Source organism: Pogoniulus pusillus, chromosome 5 (assembly GCF_015220805.1).
Source record: "Pogoniulus pusillus isolate bPogPus1 chromosome 5, bPogPus1.pri, whole genome shotgun sequence".
NCBI lineage: Eukaryota > Metazoa > Chordata > Aves > Piciformes > Lybiidae > Pogoniulus > Pogoniulus pusillus.
In genome coordinates, this window is record NC_087268.1 from 26,290,627 (window position 1) to 26,310,166 (window position 19,540).

Below are 19,540 nucleotides of genomic sequence, written 5' to 3' on the forward strand. Positions count from 1 at the left end.
GAGCAAATGACATTTAATAAACCCATAATTAAAAGGACACTATTTACCATCATTCCCATTAAAAACACTCCCAAGAGAACAATAAAACTGAGAGAGTGGAAAGAGGGCAGAAAACAGTGACTGTTATCCCGCTGGGAGTTTTTCACCTGGCAGTATCCTATTTTGGGGTTCCTGTGTGCATACGCCGTGAGCACCCTTCTGAGGGCAGCTATCCCCGTCTCGCTCTGGAAGGCAGGGTGCTCAGGCAGCGAGCGGTGGAGGTCACGCTCGATCTCCTCTGTTGCCATACAGCACTTGCCCATGGACGCCTCCACCAAATGTATGTAGTAACCAGGATGCGAGGCAAGATCCGTCACAGCATCTGAAGGCCACAGGAAGAGAGAAAGAGACGAGTGGATTAGGATGATGCTAAACTTAGTGTTGTGGGAACTAATGCTCAAAAGGATGTAACAAGATGGTTTTCCCCAAGGTCTGTGAAATTTCCAGACCTAAAAGAAATAAATCTTTCACAGAATACGTCTTGAAAACAAGATAATTATCATAGAGTCATAGAATGGATTTGGATTGGAAAGGACCTCAAAATCATCTAGTTCCAAGCCCCCTGCCTTGGGCAGGGACACCTTCCACTGGATCAGGTTGCTAAAGGCCTCATCCAGCCTGGACTTGAACACCTTCAGGGAGGGGGAAAATATCAGCAAAGCTTATATGATGCAATATAAATTCAAAACACCTTAATAGTGACATTGAACAGACCACTTCCCCAGCAGAAACGATTACAGGGAGAAATGCACTCTGAGCTGTTCACCATCCAAGGAGGAAAAACTGCACATGAAGGAATACATCTTACAAACGTTAGAATATATATCAGATTAAGGACTAAGAACATTCTGGGTCTGCCAGATCTGGGCAAGAAATTAGTTCATTTTTTCATCTCTAGTTTCTATTACTCCTGCCAGTGTGGACCTGCTGACTTTAAAATGTCATTATTTTGCAGTAATCTTATTTTGCAGCAATTTGATTTGTGTAGGGTTAAATCAATAATTGTGTTACAATCTAATTGTTGCTTGAAGATGAACATTATTTCATGAACACATGATGTCAATTTTAAATTACACAGATGAAGAAAATGCTATTTGACTTCTTCTGCACATCATGTTACAACACATCCTGAGACAATTTTTTTACAGATCTATCTAGGTACTTCCTTGCACTTAGAAGTTCAGTTCAGATCACCTCTTTTCTATAAGCAGTGTAAGCTCCAGGTAAACCTTGGGAGATTTCTTGCCTAAATACTTTTGCCATGTTCAGAATCAGATGATGCCTACACCCAACATTTCTAAGCCTGCCCACCCGAGAAGAGCAGCCAGAGTAACATTTCTAAGCCTGCCCACCTGAGAAGAGCAGCCAGAGTAACATCTCTAAGCATGCCCACCTGAGAAGAGCAGCCAGAGTAACATTTCTAAGCCTGCCCACCCGAGAAGAGCAGCCAGAGTAACATTTCTAAGCCTGCCCACCTGAGAAGAGCAGCCAGAGCAACATTTCTAAGCCTGCCCACCTGAGAAGAGCAGCCAGAGCAACATTTCTAAGCCTGCCCACCTGAGAAGAGCAGCCAGAGCAACATTTCTAAGCCTGCCCACCTGAGAAAAGCAGCCAGAGTAACATTTCTAAGCCTGCCCACCTGAGAAGAGCAGCCAGAGTAACATTTCTAAGCCTGCCCACCTGAGAAGAGCAGCCAGAGTAACATTTCTAAGCATGCCCACCTGAGAAGAGCAGCCAGAGTAACATTTCTAAGCCTGCCCACCTGAGAAGAGCAGCCAGAGTAACATTTCTAAGCCTGCCCACCTGAGAAGAGCAGCCAGAGTAACATTTCTAAGCATGCCCACCTGAGAAGAGCAGCCAGAGTTTGCCTCTTAAGGACTCAGGGATTCCCATAGCAACAAGTTTCCTGATCTTGTCCGTGCGAAACATGCAGACGGTTCTGCCGTACTCCACAAAATGGTCATTCCATAGGCTCTCTTTGATTTGCTCCCTAGACTGGGAACAAGGGCAGGTATTTTAAAAGAACAAATCATGTGTGTGTGAGAATTGGTGAACAAACATTTCACATTCCACAAGGTATTTCCTTTACCAAGGGAAATGGGAAGATTGCTCTAAGGACTATATCTCTCCCCATTTTGCATATGCAGCCACCACGCAGGGAGAAAAATTATACATGTTCACCACAAAGAAATGGGACAGAGGGAGAAAAAAAACCTCCAAGAAAACAGAAGTCATTGCCCCTTATCTAACTCCATCCAATACGGAGTTCATTTTATTGAAAATATCTTTGAATGTCTCCCCAGATTTTTTTAAAACAAACCAAACCCCTAAATTCCTACAGCTTCCCCAAAATGTTACATACCTTTCCAAAATCAAGGCCTGCCACTCCTGGCTGATGAAAGTCTGACCTTAGTGCTTCTGCATTGAGCAAGTAACTGCTTTCTTTTCCACATTCACTTCTCTCCTTGTCTTGCGAAGCCTCTGTTCCCAGACATGCAGGCTCATTGTCCCTGAGCATGCAGGTAGATACGAAGGCAGGACTGGTCTGCAACACAGAATCAAGGTGGTAATGACTGACAAGAGGCTGAGAACTACATCCTCTGTCTTCAAGACACGGAGCTGGTTTAGCCTTTTTTGCATCAAAACCTTTCATACCTTTCAGGAGGAAAGGTCTTTTTCAAGTCTTCATACAAATTATCATTCATTTCTATGTCAAGAAAATGACTGTTACTTTAAAATAGAAGTTGCCAGCAAATTCTAAGTGTTCCAAATAATCTTCTATTTTAGTTAGGATGTAAAAAAGAGTAATCAGTGCACAATTTGTGTTGGAGGGGATCATCCTTTCCAATCCCCTGCCCAAAGCAGAGCCTCTCAGACCAAGTTGCTGGAGGCAGTGTCCAGATGACTTGAGTAGCTCAAAGGAAGCCACAGCCTCTCTGAGCAGCCTGGTCCAGCTCTTGGTCTGTCCTTCAGAGAAAATCTTTCTCTTTTTACCTATTCAGATTCTTCCCTTGCTGCATCATGGGGCTGCTGACACTTGTCTTTCAGCTGACATGTCTAAGAAGAGCCTGGTTCCATCTTTATTTGTAACTCCCCATTAGCTAGAGGAAGACAGCCTCAACAACCCCTTCTCCCTCAGCATCTCTTCATAAGGCTTTTCTTGTGTGGTGGGGTACAGTCATTAGCCTCAGAAGACCAAGATCAACCCCCTGAGCAAGGTAGGAAAATGGACCAATGGATAAATATATTGAGTTCATAATAATAGTAGTAATAATAATAATAATAATAATAATAATAATAAAGGCAGAAGTTCAGTACCTGATTCCTATTTTGTATGTTGTTACAATGCATTGGGTTGCTGGAGTTCACTTCTCTTAACCTCTGGAGCAGGTTCTCCACCAAAGTATCCCGGTCCTTCAGCTCAATGAACTGAAAGGCCATCTTGCTCCTTATGCTAACGATGATGGGATTAGGGAGAAGACTTGTGTCCTCCATCTTCTCTATACTGATTACCTTATCCAGAAACATTATAGAGAACATATTAGGCACCCCATCCACAGAAACATCTTCACGTACCAAAACACAGCATTCACATGCACACATGCTTTATACACAGTTATTCATATTGGCCTTCCTTGATCAGACACATCCTAAAGTCCATGGTCTGTTTAGAAGCTCAATGCAGCTGCCTTTTTTTAACCCCTAAAGGACTTTGTGACCCACTTCAGGAGAGTGGACTGAGGGGAAAGATAAGAAGTGGGACTAAAGTAAGATTTAGGAAAGGATGACCATGATCAAAATCTGGGGTATGGAGGAGGAAATTTACTTTCACACTTTTGAAGATGGAGAAAACAGTTGTTTTGTTGTTTCTGATTAAGTATATACACCACTGTTCTCTTACTGTTTCATTTCTATAACAAGGAAAGGTCAAGTTGCTACAGTTAGGATATCATTTGGTTGTTACACTGTTATTAGTAAAGGATGAAAGGAAAGCTTTAATTAAGAGATCATAGTGGCCTTGTATCCACATCAGATCTGGCAGGCATTTGCTGACAGCTTCCTTCTCTTCTACTCCCACCACCTTCTCATGCACTCTCCCTACATTTAAATAAATCTCTGATTTCATGGATATTTGTCAGCTTGATAGTGCATCCAAATTTCCCTCTCTTCCTCTCTGCCCTACAGCTTTGTGAAGTATCCAAAGGTTTGCTAGAGTGTGTCTATGGAGAGAGTTTCAACACTTCTAAGTGTTGATCCCAGACAAGGACGCTGTTGTACTGTTAGAGTGGGTCCAAGATGAAGTCTCCATTAACATCAAGTCAGACTTATACATCTGTGAAGCTGGGAATCTTGGACCAAGCAGACTCTGCTTTTACAGTGTTCTGTCCAATCTGCATCACTTGTCCATACTTACCTTTGAAGATGATGTTGAATCACAGATTATTTTACAAACACATGCTCTCATGAGTCCCAGAACAAGCTTTACAACAATCCCATAGGCACGATGCACACAAGCACCCTACTCTTTTTCATCAAATGATAATTTGCAGATTAGTCAAACAATAGTAGATGGTTACAGCAGAAGGTGGTAGATAAGGACCTGAAATGAAACAAAGAAACAACTCTACCTCTCTGAGTGGGATGATAACATTGCAGCAGCCATCTTCTTTGCTGGCAAAACAGATATAACTCTCTGAAGTATACATCCTTCCCGCTGTGTGACAGCGACTAAATGGTGTCCAGAGAGAACAGTCTACAATTTCATGCAGCTTCTCCTTCCTGGGCAATCTGAAGAAGGCCCGAAAGAATTCGTTCTGTGCTCTGGCTTCAAGATCCCTTAAGAAAAAGCAGTAAGAGCAAATCACAAGACCTTGAAAGCCAGGACATGCAGCACAAGGCTCATTTTTCTTGTTAGCTTCACCAAGAGCACGAGATACAGAATCAAGGCACTGTGCACAGCGACCTTCACTATGTAAACAGACAGATGGAAGATCAACTTTGAAATATAAAAAAAGAATAATTATCAATACTTGCTTGTTTGACAGTAAGGTCAAAAGCAATTGTTGTAGTGACTGTGGAAGGAAAGGATACTAATTTAAATCAGCTGGTTCTGCGTTGGGTTTTTTAGTTGTTATTTAACCAGGCATTTTCCATTGGTGCTGTGTGACTTTCCAGCCTCAAAAGAGTTACAGATTTCAATACCCAGGAGATAACTAAATCTTTCATCTGAGGAATATACATTGAGCAACAGAGACTGGTCTTATGTTCATTATGTCTCTTCCAGCAGCATCACCCTAGGGATTTGCGCCTGCACCCAAAAGTAATGCCTTTGCCTGAAGAGCACTTCCAAAGCGGTCAGTAATACAAGTATTAACGATGGTATCATTTGCAGCATTGCATCCTTGACTTGAAGAGGTATCAGCCTATGAGAACCCTCAGAACAGCTGCAAAACACAGAACAGACTTATTTGGGAGTAACGGCACCATCTACATTCAGTTTGGACTTGGCTTCCCTTGAGTCACCCATCCACATTCATGTGGAGAGAAAAAGTATGCATAAATGTAGCTTTCATTTCTGAGCTATGGTTATAAAGACTTGGCTGGGGGAAATTTTTTCCCCTTTTTTTAAAATTAAGTAGTAATTTAGAGAACTATGCAATTAGATTATAAACAGACCATGGCTATTAGCTTACCATCAGCAGTTCCAGAGACATCAGGGCTTAAATTCTATCATTTTCATTGCTACAAGTAAATTTTTCCAAACATGATTCACCTTAGGGGAAAAAAAGCTTGACTTTGTTCCAAGGGAAGAATTTAAAGTGTAATTAGGGAGCGGTACCCCTGTGCTGTAAATCCTCTCTCCACTCCTTTCTTCACCCTCCTCTTCTGTGAACACTTGCCCCCTATCCCAGCCCTGATGTCTAAAAATAGAGACAGATGAAGCCTTTGCTTTAATAAGTCAGTCAGTTGTTTGGGTCTTTTAACGTCAGTTTCATCCACACTAAAAAAAAAAGTAATGTGCAACAGAGGTGGATACAATCCATAACAAACCTGAGAAGGGAAGATCTATATCTGAGACCAACAGAAGAATGTGCTCAACCAATGTTCAGCTGCTGTTTCCTTCTCAAGCATTATCTTCCTTAATAACATTATCCAAGGAAAACAGACAAATAGTCTCCTGGTTTTTTCCACAGAGGACAAAGAGGAGCCCTCTTTATGAAAGAAGACAAAACGGTTGCTCCTGAGTTAAAATTCCACAGTGAGAGCAACTCTGATAAGTGCCCACAGTGATCTGCTATTGTGACAAATCTGGACCAGGATATGCCTTCTAGTTAACTCACCACTAAAATATTTTCCATTTCTGCATAGCACAGATGAATGCTGCTGATATCATCTGCAGCCAGGTCTGGGTAGAGCTGTGCTCTCCTGCTATTGTGCTGAGAAGGTAAGACCCTCCCTGGATCTACTCTCTGTTAAAATCTCTATACCTTTACATGATTGGCTATTATTTAAGAGTTGACTGTTTCTAATGCTCTAAAATCTGCAGTCCTGAGTTTTCAGGACTTTCTTGCACCTGGAGCCTGCAGGTTCCAGGTGTGAGGCCTTTCAGACAAGAAGGGGCAAGTTTTTAAGCTGTAGAATGACATTTCCCATATCCGAACCTAAGTAAATTCAGCATGCACTGCATCCAGCCTTCTCACACCATACAGGGGGAAGGCTGCCAACCACAACAGCCCTGGAACCGCCTGTCCACTGGTGACTCATGACACAGGGTCATACAGGGCCAAAGCAGAGACCACCCTGCAGCCAGGGCTGCCCCAGAGACAAATGCCAAAATAGGGGCCAGCCTGCTGGTGGGAGGCATTTTGGAAAGAAAAATGGTAGTACAGGGATGAAAATCCTGTCAGCACCTACCACTGTGGGCTCAAACATGAGGCTTTGTTAGAAAGTGGCACATGCTGGAAATATTTCCTGTTAGGCAGGCAAATTCTAGGGCTTAAACCAATTGCTTCCCTTCATAAATGGAGCCAAACAAAATTAGAGCTGGTTTAAAAAAAAAAACCCTCCAAACCCTGTAGCTCAAAAACAACCACAAATTAAATTAGCTTCTAAAACAAGACAGGCAATTGTTTAAACATGACAGGCAAAGATGCAGCAGCTGGCCCGTATCATCAGGTCCCATAGCTTCCATTTTGAGTTTTGCAATGTCTCCAAAGCTGAACAGAACCACAAACTTTCTACCTGTGCAACCTGTTTGGATTTTTATTATCTAGCTTAAGAATTTGCATGGTGATTTGTTTTATTAAGGAAATGCAATGTACTGAGCTGTAGCTAAGAGAAAAAAAGAATGTAAAAATAATGTTTACCAAGTGTTTCCACACGTATCAAAAGAATAAAAGGCTAGAAGATGCAATTGCCTCGTTCTCTACTTTTCAGAAAACTCAGCAATTCTTTCCGCACACAGTTCCCAACTTGCACAGTACAGGGATCCTGGACTGCCTCCAACCCCAGCACTTCAAAGTGAACGGCAAGTCTGAACTGTGGTAACTCCTTCTGTGTGACCCCTGTGTTACCTTCCAAGAGTTTTAAATTAAAGGAAATAACACACAAGACTAACAAAATGCATGAAAGTAGTGGGACACTCAGAATCACATTCTCACTGTCAAATGCTTTTTACTCTGCTTTAAATTTCAACAGCCTGGCAAGATTTTAGCTCTGCTGAGTCACTTGCCTACCTAAAACCTAAACACACTGGCTGACCTCTTGTTTTCAGAGACTGATTACCAGACTCCTTTTGCTTTTAGGTCTCCAGAAAGTTATGGATTTTGGAAATAACATATCCAACAGTATATCTTTTGTTTACTGGAAGCATGGCTAAATTCATTTGGCACGGAAAGTTTCTCATAAGCAAGCCAGGAGAAGCTACCTGAGAAGAGCCAGCATGGACTTGTCAGGACACATGTAAACTAAACATCATTCCTTTATGTAGCAGGAACGCTGGACTTGTAGAGCAAAGAGACGCAGTGGGTTTTTTAGCCAGAATTTATCTAAGTCTTGATATTTCCTCACACAGAACTAATAAAACTGGATTGCAAACTACTGTACCAAGACAGCTAAAGAAGAATACACTAAAAAGCACCCCTCAAAAGCTCCCTGGCAAACTGGAAGGCTGTACCATGAGGATCTATCCTGGACTAGCTTCTCTTCAGCAACTTCATCAGCAATCTGCATGATGGATCAAGAGATTGCTGTTATTAAAACTGCACATGACGTGAAGCTGGTAGAAGGACAAGCAGAAGAACAGGATCAGATTCAGAAAGATACTCATTAACTTAAGGGATGATGTGGAAAAAAACATTACAAGTATTTTCAGCTGTTCATTGTAAGCTGCGCAAATGCTGTATGGAGATTACCTCCACCAGCAGTCATTCATTCAGTAAAAAGAAATGACTTAGGGATCACAAGTTGAACACAAGCCAACAGCCTCGTGCTCACTGGAGGAAGAGAAGCACTGCACTGGGCTGCAGAAGTGCAGAAGTCACCAAGATGCAGCATGGCAGTCCCAGAGCTGCTGCACAGTCACGCCGCTCATGTGCTGGTCACCAAGGGCACGGTGTCATGGGTAGTCCTGTGCCACCACTGCACACTTGCAGCCACATGGCATAAGTGACAAACATCCAGAGAAGAGCAACTGTGAAGGCTAACATCAGGACTGGTAAGAAAAAAAATGACTGAACTAGGGCAGTGTGGTGTAAAGAAAAAAAGGGAAAGCAGATGCACACCAACATCTAATGAAACAAATAGTTGCTCTAAAGAAAGCAAAAACATCTGATCTCTTCAATGGTAGTGTGCAGGGCAAGAAGTACCAGACCCAAAAAGCAGCAAGAAAGTTTCAGGTTAGACTTTAGAAAGACTTTTCAAGAGTGAAACGGTGAAGCAGCAGTATGCATCCTGCTACTCCCATTACTGGAGATGCTTTAAAACAGACCAGGCGATCACCTCTCATGAAGTAACACAGAGACGTAATCCATGCCATGCCTTTTGTTGGGCAGATACAATAAAAGGATGTTGTTCCTACTCACATGCTCATGTTTCTCAAGGTTTACAGCACTCTCAGATTCCCTCTCTGAAGGAATTAATGCAAACTGAAATGACATTTATGATTCAAGGTACTTCAAACAGTTTCCCTTCAGCTTAGATCAGTGTTAAAAACATTCTTTACCTTCATATAATGCAAAGCAATCCTCACTGGCATGTCACAGTTAGATATGAAGAAAAGAAACAGAGGTGGTTAGAGCCTGGAGAAATGTATCATACTTTTGAAACCTTACTGATATGGGCACTAAAGCTTTTAAATCAGGCATTCTGCTCTGGCCAATTTACTTGCTGCATCTGAGGAAAGCAATGGATACTCCTGCATCCTGAAAGAGGTGGAATTAAGCACAGAAAACCTACTCAATTTTAGCAACCTTTCTATTAAAAAAGAAAAAGTAATTACCATGTGTGCCAGTAAAATTGTATGGCAGTAAAATAGATTTGCAAGAAACGGCATTTATAGTTATCAAACATCTTTTACTTTGCTTATCCCTTTGTAATCATTGTTCTGAGTCTCACATTAAGCAGCACAGAAACTTGCATATTAAGTTGTTTGATTCTGACTGTGACATAACTTGTGTCACAGACTGCAAGCCTAATACCAGAGCCTCTATGATTCCCCTTACTCCACTGGTCACAAGATGACCCCAAAAAGCATCAGGAAAGGCAGCAACTGTTTCTGGTTTCAGAATGTAGCCTATACAGGCCATGATGGCATTAAAAAAGCACTTTTCAAAAGTAAAGATTCGGTAACAAACCTCTTGTAAAAGAAAGCCAAACAAACAAATGCAATCTATAACTAATACATTAATATGAAAAAAAAAGGAATAGTTGTGATATGTGGATAATTACTTTCAGTTTGACAGACTACCATTTGCTTACAAGCCATGCACAAGATTTTACACAGACATTTATTAGGGGGAAAATGTTGAGAGAAAAACAGTTGCTTTTGTACTACTACAACTGCTTCAGGAAAAAAAGCAGCAACAAAAACTTTATACACCAAAAATTTCAACCCCCCCCCAAAACACGTTAGCATTAAAAACCAGTCTATCCACTATTCAAACTACAGGTCTTGCTTAATCACTTTACATCAAAGTGATTGCTGAATTGTGACAAAGGGCACCAGAAACAGCACCTTATCTAAGCACTACCCTAAGTTGTGCAGAGGAAATGGGATTTTGGCATTTTCCATGTTTCCATGCTTTCCTTTCTGCCATCTCCCAGGCAACCAGCAATAGAACAAGGGGACACAGTCTCAAGTTGTGCCGGGGGAGGTATAGGCTGGATGTTAGGAGGAAGTTCTTCACAGAGAGAGTGATTGGCATTGGAATGGGCTGCCCAGGGAGGTGGTGGAGGCACCGTCCCTGGAGATGTTCAAGAAAAGACTGGATGAGGCACTTAGTGCCATGGTCTAGTTGACTGGATAGGGCTGGGGGATAGGTTGGACTGGATGATCTTGGAGGTCTCTTCCAACCTGGTTGATTCTATGATTCTATGATCTCAATTTTCAGCACAGGTTGGAGAGGATCTTGCCAGGAGCTCTCCCATTAAATATGCTTTCATCCTTCCTTCCCCTCTGCACCCCTCAGCGTTTTGAGTTTTGTAAGTTGGAAAGAAGGAGAAAACTTGTTTCAGTAAATGTGTGGGGTGGTTTCTGTTGCTTGTTTGCTAATGCACATACCACTTCTCAAAAATACCACAAAGTACTTAGAGGTTGATTCCCTGAGAGCCTTGTTATAGCATATTGCTTATACTCTGCCACTGCAATTTTAGTCTCTCTGTAGTTTTCCATTCAGTTTGAACCTCCCCAATCAAGGACTATTTTGGGAAGTAATGATGATGAGTTGAAAATCAACAGATGCTGAAAATATCTCCCCATTTTTTAGTTACATCTCCTCTAGATTTACATTCCTTGCTTTGTGCATCTAACTTTTCAGTTCAAATGTGGAAGGAGGGTGGAATGGTAAAGCATGAAAAGGGGCTTCAATACAACTTACTACTCCCAGACATACCCTATAATAGTTAAAACACATAAGCTACCTTTCTTGACCTACAAGCCTACAATGTTAACAATGTCCAGTTACACCTAAATTGTAAAAAACCAAAACCAAACCAAAACACAGTAGTTCTGGTATTTAAAGGAACTCTGGCTATGGAAAAGAAGCTAGCAAAGTTGTTCATGGGTGCCCACCACTGAATCACCTCAAATTAGCTCCTTGACGATGGACAAAATCCCAGTGTCGGTGATTTTCTTTATTGTATGTACACATGAAATTCTAGAGAAAGTGTTTATTAATATTTTAATAATACATTTAAATATTTATTATTATTTTAAATTCCATTATTAAAATTTGCAGAAATGCTTAGCTGAGATGTAGATCTTGCACCACTGCAAAAATGCCCCTCAGGAAGAATAAAATGGCTACTGGATGTATCTTTATTTTTTTGGGAAACAATACCACACATGCTTTAGCCATGAAGCAACACCTGAGTCATTCCCTCCATAACTCTGGCAGAGGAAGGAAGAGCAGGAAAGAGTATGATTCAGGAGGGGATAAATGCTCCATCCCACCCTCTTCAGAAAAGTAGTATTTTAAACCAGTATGTTAACCCTGACACCCCAGGCAAATTCCAGTTTGGGCTATCCATCCTGCCCACCTAAAATTCCTCTGGGCAGTTTCCCTTCCTGTTTTTCACAGCAGCAAATAGAACAAGAGCTGTGTGCTGCACTGCTGAGACAGAAATAGTCATCAAGCTTATCCTCTACGAGCCCAATGCATTACCGTCGTGGGAGCGCAGTGCAGAAGCACATTTTGGGGTAGTGCTGACAATAGCATATTAATCTACTGCAACTGCCTGCAGGTTTCTCAAGTCCTATAAAGTGCTTGCTAAGTTAGCTATGGCAATCAAGCCAATGTAAAGTTTCATGTCTCAGATATGCTCAAAAGCAGTAATTCTATGGAATTGGTGGCACTAAGAAAGCTTACACACTGGCAAAATTATAAACAAAATAATGTTGCTCTTTGAGGAAGATGGAAAATATCCCTTGCTGCAATTTACCTTTCTGTGGAGAATGGTACTTCTAAAACAAAAAAACATGGTGACCATTAAGGGAAGAATATAAAATGGAAAAAGGTACCTTGAACACAGGTTAAAATGCACCTATTGGATACACTATAATACATTATAAAATCTCTTTTGCACCCTGTCAAGTACACCTTTGAAATCTTACTCAGCTAACACAGCAAACCATGATGACCACCATCAAACCTCTGTTCATACAACAGGTTAGTTTTTTACCTCTTGGTAATCTGAGTAGGATCTTGTAGACCTGGATCCAGTTCAAAGATCTCATTATCCAGCAGTCTTCGGAGCGTCACATCTGCCAGTTGCTCCATGATCCTGAAAGCCTCAGCGATGTTGAGGAACGTGGAAAAGTCACGCTCTTTATTTGGCGTGGTGACGCGGACTGTGTCAGTCATGAAGACATTGGAGGTTCTTTCCAGTTTCTGGACCTCAACCCAAGGAATGATAAGTTTCACTGGCACCAGAGGAAAAAAAGCAAAAGCTCATCAGATGCTCTGCTTTTCAGATATGGGAAAAAAAGCAAATTCAGAAAAAGTGCAAGTAACCAAAGAGGGGAGAACACATTTTTATAAGGGCCAAGCAAAGCTGACATGACTGTTACTTATTCTACATACATTCTCCCCCACTCCAGAAGTCTGTCTTTTTCAGAAGCTCTCAACTAAGATTTTACCAATTTTCCTAAGAGCTGCTTGACTGGGCAGTTCTTCCTTTGCAGAACACCTGCCCTAAGCTGTGCTCCCAACTCCTTTATGAGTAATTTCTTACAGTCTGCTTCATTACTACCAGAAGAAACAGTTAATTTAAACACTATAAAGATAACAGGGAAAGGCTTTGTAACCTTCCAGAAATAAAACTGTAGGGGGGTGCAAATCCAATTACATGCACAGTACTTTAACTTTAAAAATAAAGCTAACTCCCCTACAAAAGGAAAGTTCTGTACATGAGCATTTCTATGAGGTTTAATTGCTACTATAAATAGGGTGGAGGAAAAAAGCAGCCCCTAAACTGCAACCAAGGTATTTGGATCTTCCCATTTTCGTTACCTTTTACTGAAAAGGTGCACAGGCAAATCTTGTCCTAAACATGAACTGCAGTCACATTTGTTTACAGAAAATAAAAAGTATATAACACTGTTCTCTGTACTTCAGCACTGCTCAAGCAGATAAACACAAATGGCAAATGGAATCAGCTTATTTTAGGCAACCACTGCAGGATGTTACTTGCTTCTCTCATTCAAATCTCTGGGTAGAAATTAGGCTGAAAAGAACTTTAAAATAGATTACATTTCTTCTTAACAACTGCTGGAAGCTTCCCAGGACTCTCTGTGCCAATAACATTAAGACTACACCCCGTAACATCCCTAGCTTGTCTCCTGATGCCAATAAAGCAATAAAAAGGCAGCAATAACAAAGACTGTCATATATATATGACACTTAAACCATGATCATTAATTACCTAAGCAGCTACCCCCAGCAAGTTCTCTGTACTACATGAACCACAGATGTCAAGATTATCTGCAGATTACATTTTTTCTTACTTAAATAAAGCACAGCTGCATCAACATGCACAAACTGTTGTGGCCGGTCATAAAATCATCTACACAGGGGCAGCCAAGGGAAGAAAGATTAAACAGCACTGGAGTAATAGCACCATTGTTCACGCAGGTCAGAAGCACATCAGCTCTGCTGTGCTGGTTGTACAAACTGCACAGCAGACTGTAAAGGGCCCAAACCAACTGATAAAAGGAATAACGTCTTCAAAGCTTTAGAAAAACACAAGTTTAATTTAAAAACGTGAAGAAATCTTGGCATGCCCTTTCAAGAAGTCTGATATTCTAAGCCTCTAAAACTCTGCAAATACTTCAAGGTTTAGATAAAAGGAGAAAAGAAAAAGCATTCCATGGAGTTTATGCTCATGTAAGCCTTAAGTCAATTTTATGAGAAGCTGAAAACAGGTTTCCGTATGGTATTCCAACTCGTCATTTAAACATTAAATACAACAAAGGGAGGGGGACACACTTGCCAGAAGCAGAAGACTTAACACTTTGCCTAAAAAGAGATTTCAGGGAGGGATTTTTATCAAATTAAAACACATTAATGCAACTCATATGTTGGCTTTCTACCCTGTGCTGCATCGAAGAATGAAAAAAAAATAGGGCATCTTAGCAATATTTTCAAGACCAGATTTAAACAGATTTAATTTGTGATTGCCACCTGAAAACAAAACAAAACACAGTGATTCACCCTTACTACATATAATCAGCACTAGCTTCTCAAACAGTAACAACCAGAACTGGATTCATTCAATACACAAATATAAAGTACAAGTACAATAACCAAATCTGGACTATTCAGTATAATACAATACATAAATGTGTCAAAATGCCAGCTTTGAAAGAAAAGCAATCTGTTTTATCAGAATCAAGGAAGTAGGAAGCATTTTAATACTAGGGAATTTTCTTTAACCAAAACTAAAATTCAGGGGTTTTATTTCACATTTCCAGGCAAATACATAGGAACACAAAGGCAATGTAACTGAATGCAACAGTGACTGAATAGTATATTCTCCATGGTCCAAATAAAAAGCAGCAAAGCATGTAATTGTTTGTGGGAGTTTTGTATTTTCAGAATGGATTATTATTAAAAGAGAGAAGCAATTTCTTTTCAAATAATACAGCATGGTATTGTGCTTCCAGTATCATCTAATGATCTGTGGTATTGCCTAAAGAACATTTTTGGAACAATAGACAAGGTTTTCCTCTCTCTCCCTCCTCCTTTGCCCATTAATAAGCATTATTTTTGCTTTGTGTGCTTTGGCAGACTGGATTCCTCAAGACTTAATGAGAACGAGTCTTCAATGATAGCAAGAAGAAATGCCTGACAAAGTATATTACTTAATACTAAACAGAGAACAAGCAGATTAAAGAAGAACTGAGAGATCTGTTATGTATCAAGAGCCCTCATTCTAGTGCGCCCAAGCAAAACTCAACTTTCATTTTCATAATGAATAAAAAACTTAACATCAATTTAAATCTAACTCTGCCACGTTTTGCAGATACAACTAAATAATTACCCTGAAAAAATGTAAGGAGAAAAAAGAACCTCTATGCATGTCTTGATATGTTTTAAGCTTTAGAAATCACCAATTTCTGTCTTTTTTATCTTTATATTAATCACAGAATCATAGAATGGTAGGGGTTGGAAGGGATCTCTGGAGATTAATGTGTTTAATTTTTAGAAGTAGAGTTTTATTTGATTAGCCATCCCGACATTAAATCCAGACACTAAATGGTAGTTTCCCCAATTATTCCAATTGATAATTCTTGCTTTATTTTTAGCAGTTTAGGTTTTTATTACTGTCCTTGTTGAAGTTCCATCAGGATAAACAGGACTGTTATCAGTTCATAAACAGAGCAATGCTATAGAGATTAAATGGCTACATTCATTTTCACCATCTCATACCTACTATCTTAATTTTTACCTTCTAATATCTATTCTGCCAGGCTTTTCATAATCACATGACTCTTCCTCTGCAGAGGAACACCACAAAGTCTCTGAACAATCTGAACAGTCTGAAGGTCTAAAAAACTCAGGACATGTTTCTTGTAACATTCCTGCACTGCTACTCAATGAAAAAAATCCCTAAATTGCTGAGGATTTCCCTTAAAACCTCTGAATTTTCACCTGTGTCTCCAAAACACAGCCTTGTTACGTTTCCTGAGCTATCTTCAGGCAGGCAGACATTCCTGGCCCACCAGTCCTTCCCCTGCTGCCTAGCAATGATGACTCCGCTTCCCTGCCTGTGGGAGGGACCCATCCTTACTCCCCATTTTCAGCACTAGAAGTCTCTATTTCAGAATGTGGAGGAGGTCTGTTACATTTTAAGTCTCATGGCAAAAGAAAGAACCAGGTAGCAGCTGTGTCTGCATGCTCTCACTACTGGATTCATGCTAAAACATAAACATAAATGGTGAAGGGAACACTAAATTAAACAGGATCTTCCAGCTGAACAAAAAACCTCAGAAACTAAACTTCAGAGGCAAACAAAGCTTTTCAGAAAAACTCTTAACTATTCTTGCTTTTAAATATATTTCTATGTCTCCCCAGCACTGGATTCCTTATGCATTCACACTTACATTCTTTGCCAAGGAAGAAGGAGTAAAAACAGAGATGATTGATGCTTAGATAAAGCCAGCCTTGCCGGGGAACTTTTCCTTTCCAACAGCAGCAGGAATAATAAGTGATCAGCTTCTCTGCTTCAGGAAAGTTAAACCTTGATTCAAATTTCACCAGAGCTTCTCGGAACTTCTCAGGGTCTTCTTCCTGCTCAGCGAGCTTGCTGCTTGTTTCCTCTGCAATCAGTGCCTAAGTCCGTAAGGAGATAAATGTATCAGGATGAAGCTACGCACAAGTTGCTACAAGCTACCCATGCAAATTTTAATAATGCAACCCTTTCTTACAGAAGAAATTCCACTTGATTGGCAGTTTTCACAAACTGAGACCTTTCTATGCTGTTTACATCTCTTGTACACTTTGAACATTTCCAAATCAAGACTTTGAACAAGGCCAAGTCCAGGTTTCTGCACTTTGGCCACAACAACCCCAAGCAGTGCTACAGGCTGGGGACAGAGTGGCTGGAAAGCAGCCAGAAAGAAAGGGACCTGGGGATACTGGTAGAGAGTAGGCTGAAGATGAGCCAGCAGTGTGCCCAGGTGGCCAAGAGAGCCAATGGCATCCTGGCCTGCATCAGGTACAGTGTGGCCAGTAGGACAAGAGAGGTTATTCTGCCCCTGTACTCAGCACTGGTCAGGCCACACCTTGAGTACTGTGTCCAGTCCTGGGCTCCTCAATTCAAGAGAGATGTCGAGCTGCTGGAGCATGTCCAGAGAAGGGCGATGGAGCTGGTGAAAGGCCTGGAACACAAAACCTATGAGGAGAGGCTGAGGGAGCTGGGGGTATTTAGCCTAGAGAAGAGAAGGCTCAGCGGTGACCTCATTGCTGTCTACAACTATCTGAAGGGAGGTTGTAGCCAGGTGGGGGGTGGCCTCTTCTCCCAGGCAACCAGCAACAGAACAAGGGGACACAGTCTCAAGTTGTGCCGGGGGAGGTACAGGCTGGATGTTAGGAGGAAGTTCTTCCCAGAGAGAGTGATTGGCATTGGAATGGGCTGCCCAGGGAGGTGGTGGAGGCACCGTCCCTGGAGGTCTTCAAGAAAAGCCTGGCTGAGGCACTTGGTGCCATGGTCTAGTTGACTGGATAGGGCTGGGTGCTAGGTTGGACTGGATGATCTTGGAGGTCTCTTCCAACCTGGTTGATTCTATGACTCTTTTATGACTTTTCAGGCCTTTTTTTATTGTAATCAATTACTACAACAGAATCCTATATTTACAGTTTCACTGGGGGGTTATGATTGCTGTTATTTGGTGTATACAGAGCAAAGTTATCGCGGAATCACGGAATATTAAGGGCTGGAAGGCACCTTGAAAGATCACCTAGAGGGTGCCTCTGTTAGAGCAGCATCACCTAGAGTAGGTCACACAGGAACTTGTCTAGGAGAGTTCTGAAGGTCTCAGAGACGGAGACTCCACAACCTCTCTGGGCAGCCTATTGCAGTGTTCTGTCACCCTCACAATGCAAAAGCTTTTCCTTAGGTTTACATGGAACCTCCTATGCTCCAGCTGGCACTCATTGGCCTTTGTCCTATCATGGGACATCACTGAGAAGAGCCTGACTCCATGCTCCTGACACTCGTCTTTTACATACTTGATAAAAATGAATGAGATCACCCTCAGTCTCCTATTCTCCAAGCTAAAGAGCCCCAGTTCCCTCCGACTTTCATCATAAGGAAGATGTTCCACTTCTCTAAGCATCTTTATGGCTTTGCATTGGACTTTTTCAAGCAGTTCCCTGTTCTTCTTCAACTGAAAGGCCCAGAACCAGACACAATATTCCAGATGCAGTGCCACCATGGTAGAGTAGAGGAGGGGGAGGAGACCCTCTCTCGACCTACTGACCACAGCCCTTCTAATACACCCCAGGATGTCATTTGCCTTCTTGGCCACAAGTGCACATTGCTGGCTCATGGTCATCATTCTATATACCAGGACTCCCAGGTGCCTTTTCCTTGCAATGTCCTTCACCTGATCAGCCCCCAGCCTACACTGGTCCATGGGGTTGTTCTTTCCCAGATGCAAGACTCTATGCTTGTTTTTGTTGAATTTCATTAAGTTCCTCTAAGCTCAACTCTCCAGCCTGCCCAGGTCCCACTGAAAGGCAGCACAGCCTTCAGGAGTGTAAAGCACTCCTTCCAGTTTTGTGTCACCAGCAAACTTGCTGACAGTGCTCTCTGTTCCCTCATCTGGGTCACTGATGAATATATCAAATAGTACTGATCCCAGTACTGACCCCTGAAGGATTCCACTAGATACAGGCCTCCAGCTAGAGTAACAATTATGTAAACTATTTGTCTATGAAGAAGCAATGCTATGAGGTGTCAGTAGCTTGTAACGTGCTTGGAACCATCAAAAACATAGTTTCAAGAACATCTACATAAATGTAATTAAGTGTTGAGAATTTCAATAGTGGTGTTACAACAAAGGAGTTAAGTATGTATTGCACCATTCAGACAAACAACCTGTACATTATAGCACCTGGTATAATTTGCAGTTAACAAGCAGTCTTAATATGCCAAAAATCTACAGCAGAGGCAATGGTCCAAAATGTGGACTTAACCTGAAGGCTGCTGTGGTGTTATCAAGAGAGATTAATTCTGTTTCAGTCTTTCAGTGCTCTTAGACAAAGATTTTTTTTTCTTAAAGCAGGATAAAAACTAAGAGTTGCATAGTGATCTTTTGCCTCTCCATCCCTTCTTCCCCGACTTCAGAGCCCACTGGGATCATAGCAGGTTTGAAATCCACAAAAAACCTACATTTCTACAAATTCTACAAACAAAAAAAAGGAATATGGGAGGGAAGAGCACCTCACTAAAATTCTTAGCAAGAAAAGCTTGCAGCAGGATCTCAGGTAGTCACTATTAGACCTGCACTCCAGCTCCTCTAGGAATGTGTGGAAGCAAAGCTCAGGACATCAGGCTTTCCAAATTTTATCACCTCTGCCATTAATATTTTGAATCTGGTTTTCAGCTACCAAATTATTTTACTTTTGAAATTCTTTAGCCTCCTAAAATGATGGTAGTTTTTGCAGAGCTTTGGCCAGCCAGCAGCTTCATTGCAGTGCCAGGACACCGCTCCCACATCCTACAAAGCCACTAGCAGCTTCTGTGCCAGATCCTATGATACAGGTGTTGATGCACTAGA

General features: G+C 41.4%; 1 protein-coding gene across 2 annotated transcripts in view; it reads right to left on the bottom strand.

The window, feature by feature from the left end:
• TBC1D8 (TBC1 domain family member 8) overlaps positions 1 to 19,540 on the bottom strand; it is a 54,833-nt gene that overhangs the window by 13,393 nt on the left and 21,900 nt on the right. For both annotated transcript variants that reach the window (XM_064143593.1, XM_064143594.1), the window contains exons 4-10: positions 16,361 to 16,589; positions 12,439 to 12,679; positions 4,668 to 4,875; positions 3,358 to 3,552; positions 2,402 to 2,584; positions 1,884 to 2,034; positions 147 to 361 (exon numbers count right to left, since the gene is read on the bottom strand). In XM_064143593.1, coding sequence (XP_063999663.1) covers positions 147 to 361; positions 1,884 to 2,034; positions 2,402 to 2,584; positions 3,358 to 3,552; positions 4,668 to 4,875; positions 12,439 to 12,679; positions 16,361 to 16,589 — 1,422 coding nt within the window. The remainder of the gene's footprint in view (positions 1 to 146; positions 362 to 1,883; positions 2,035 to 2,401; positions 2,585 to 3,357; positions 3,553 to 4,667; positions 4,876 to 12,438; positions 12,680 to 16,360; positions 16,590 to 19,540) is intronic.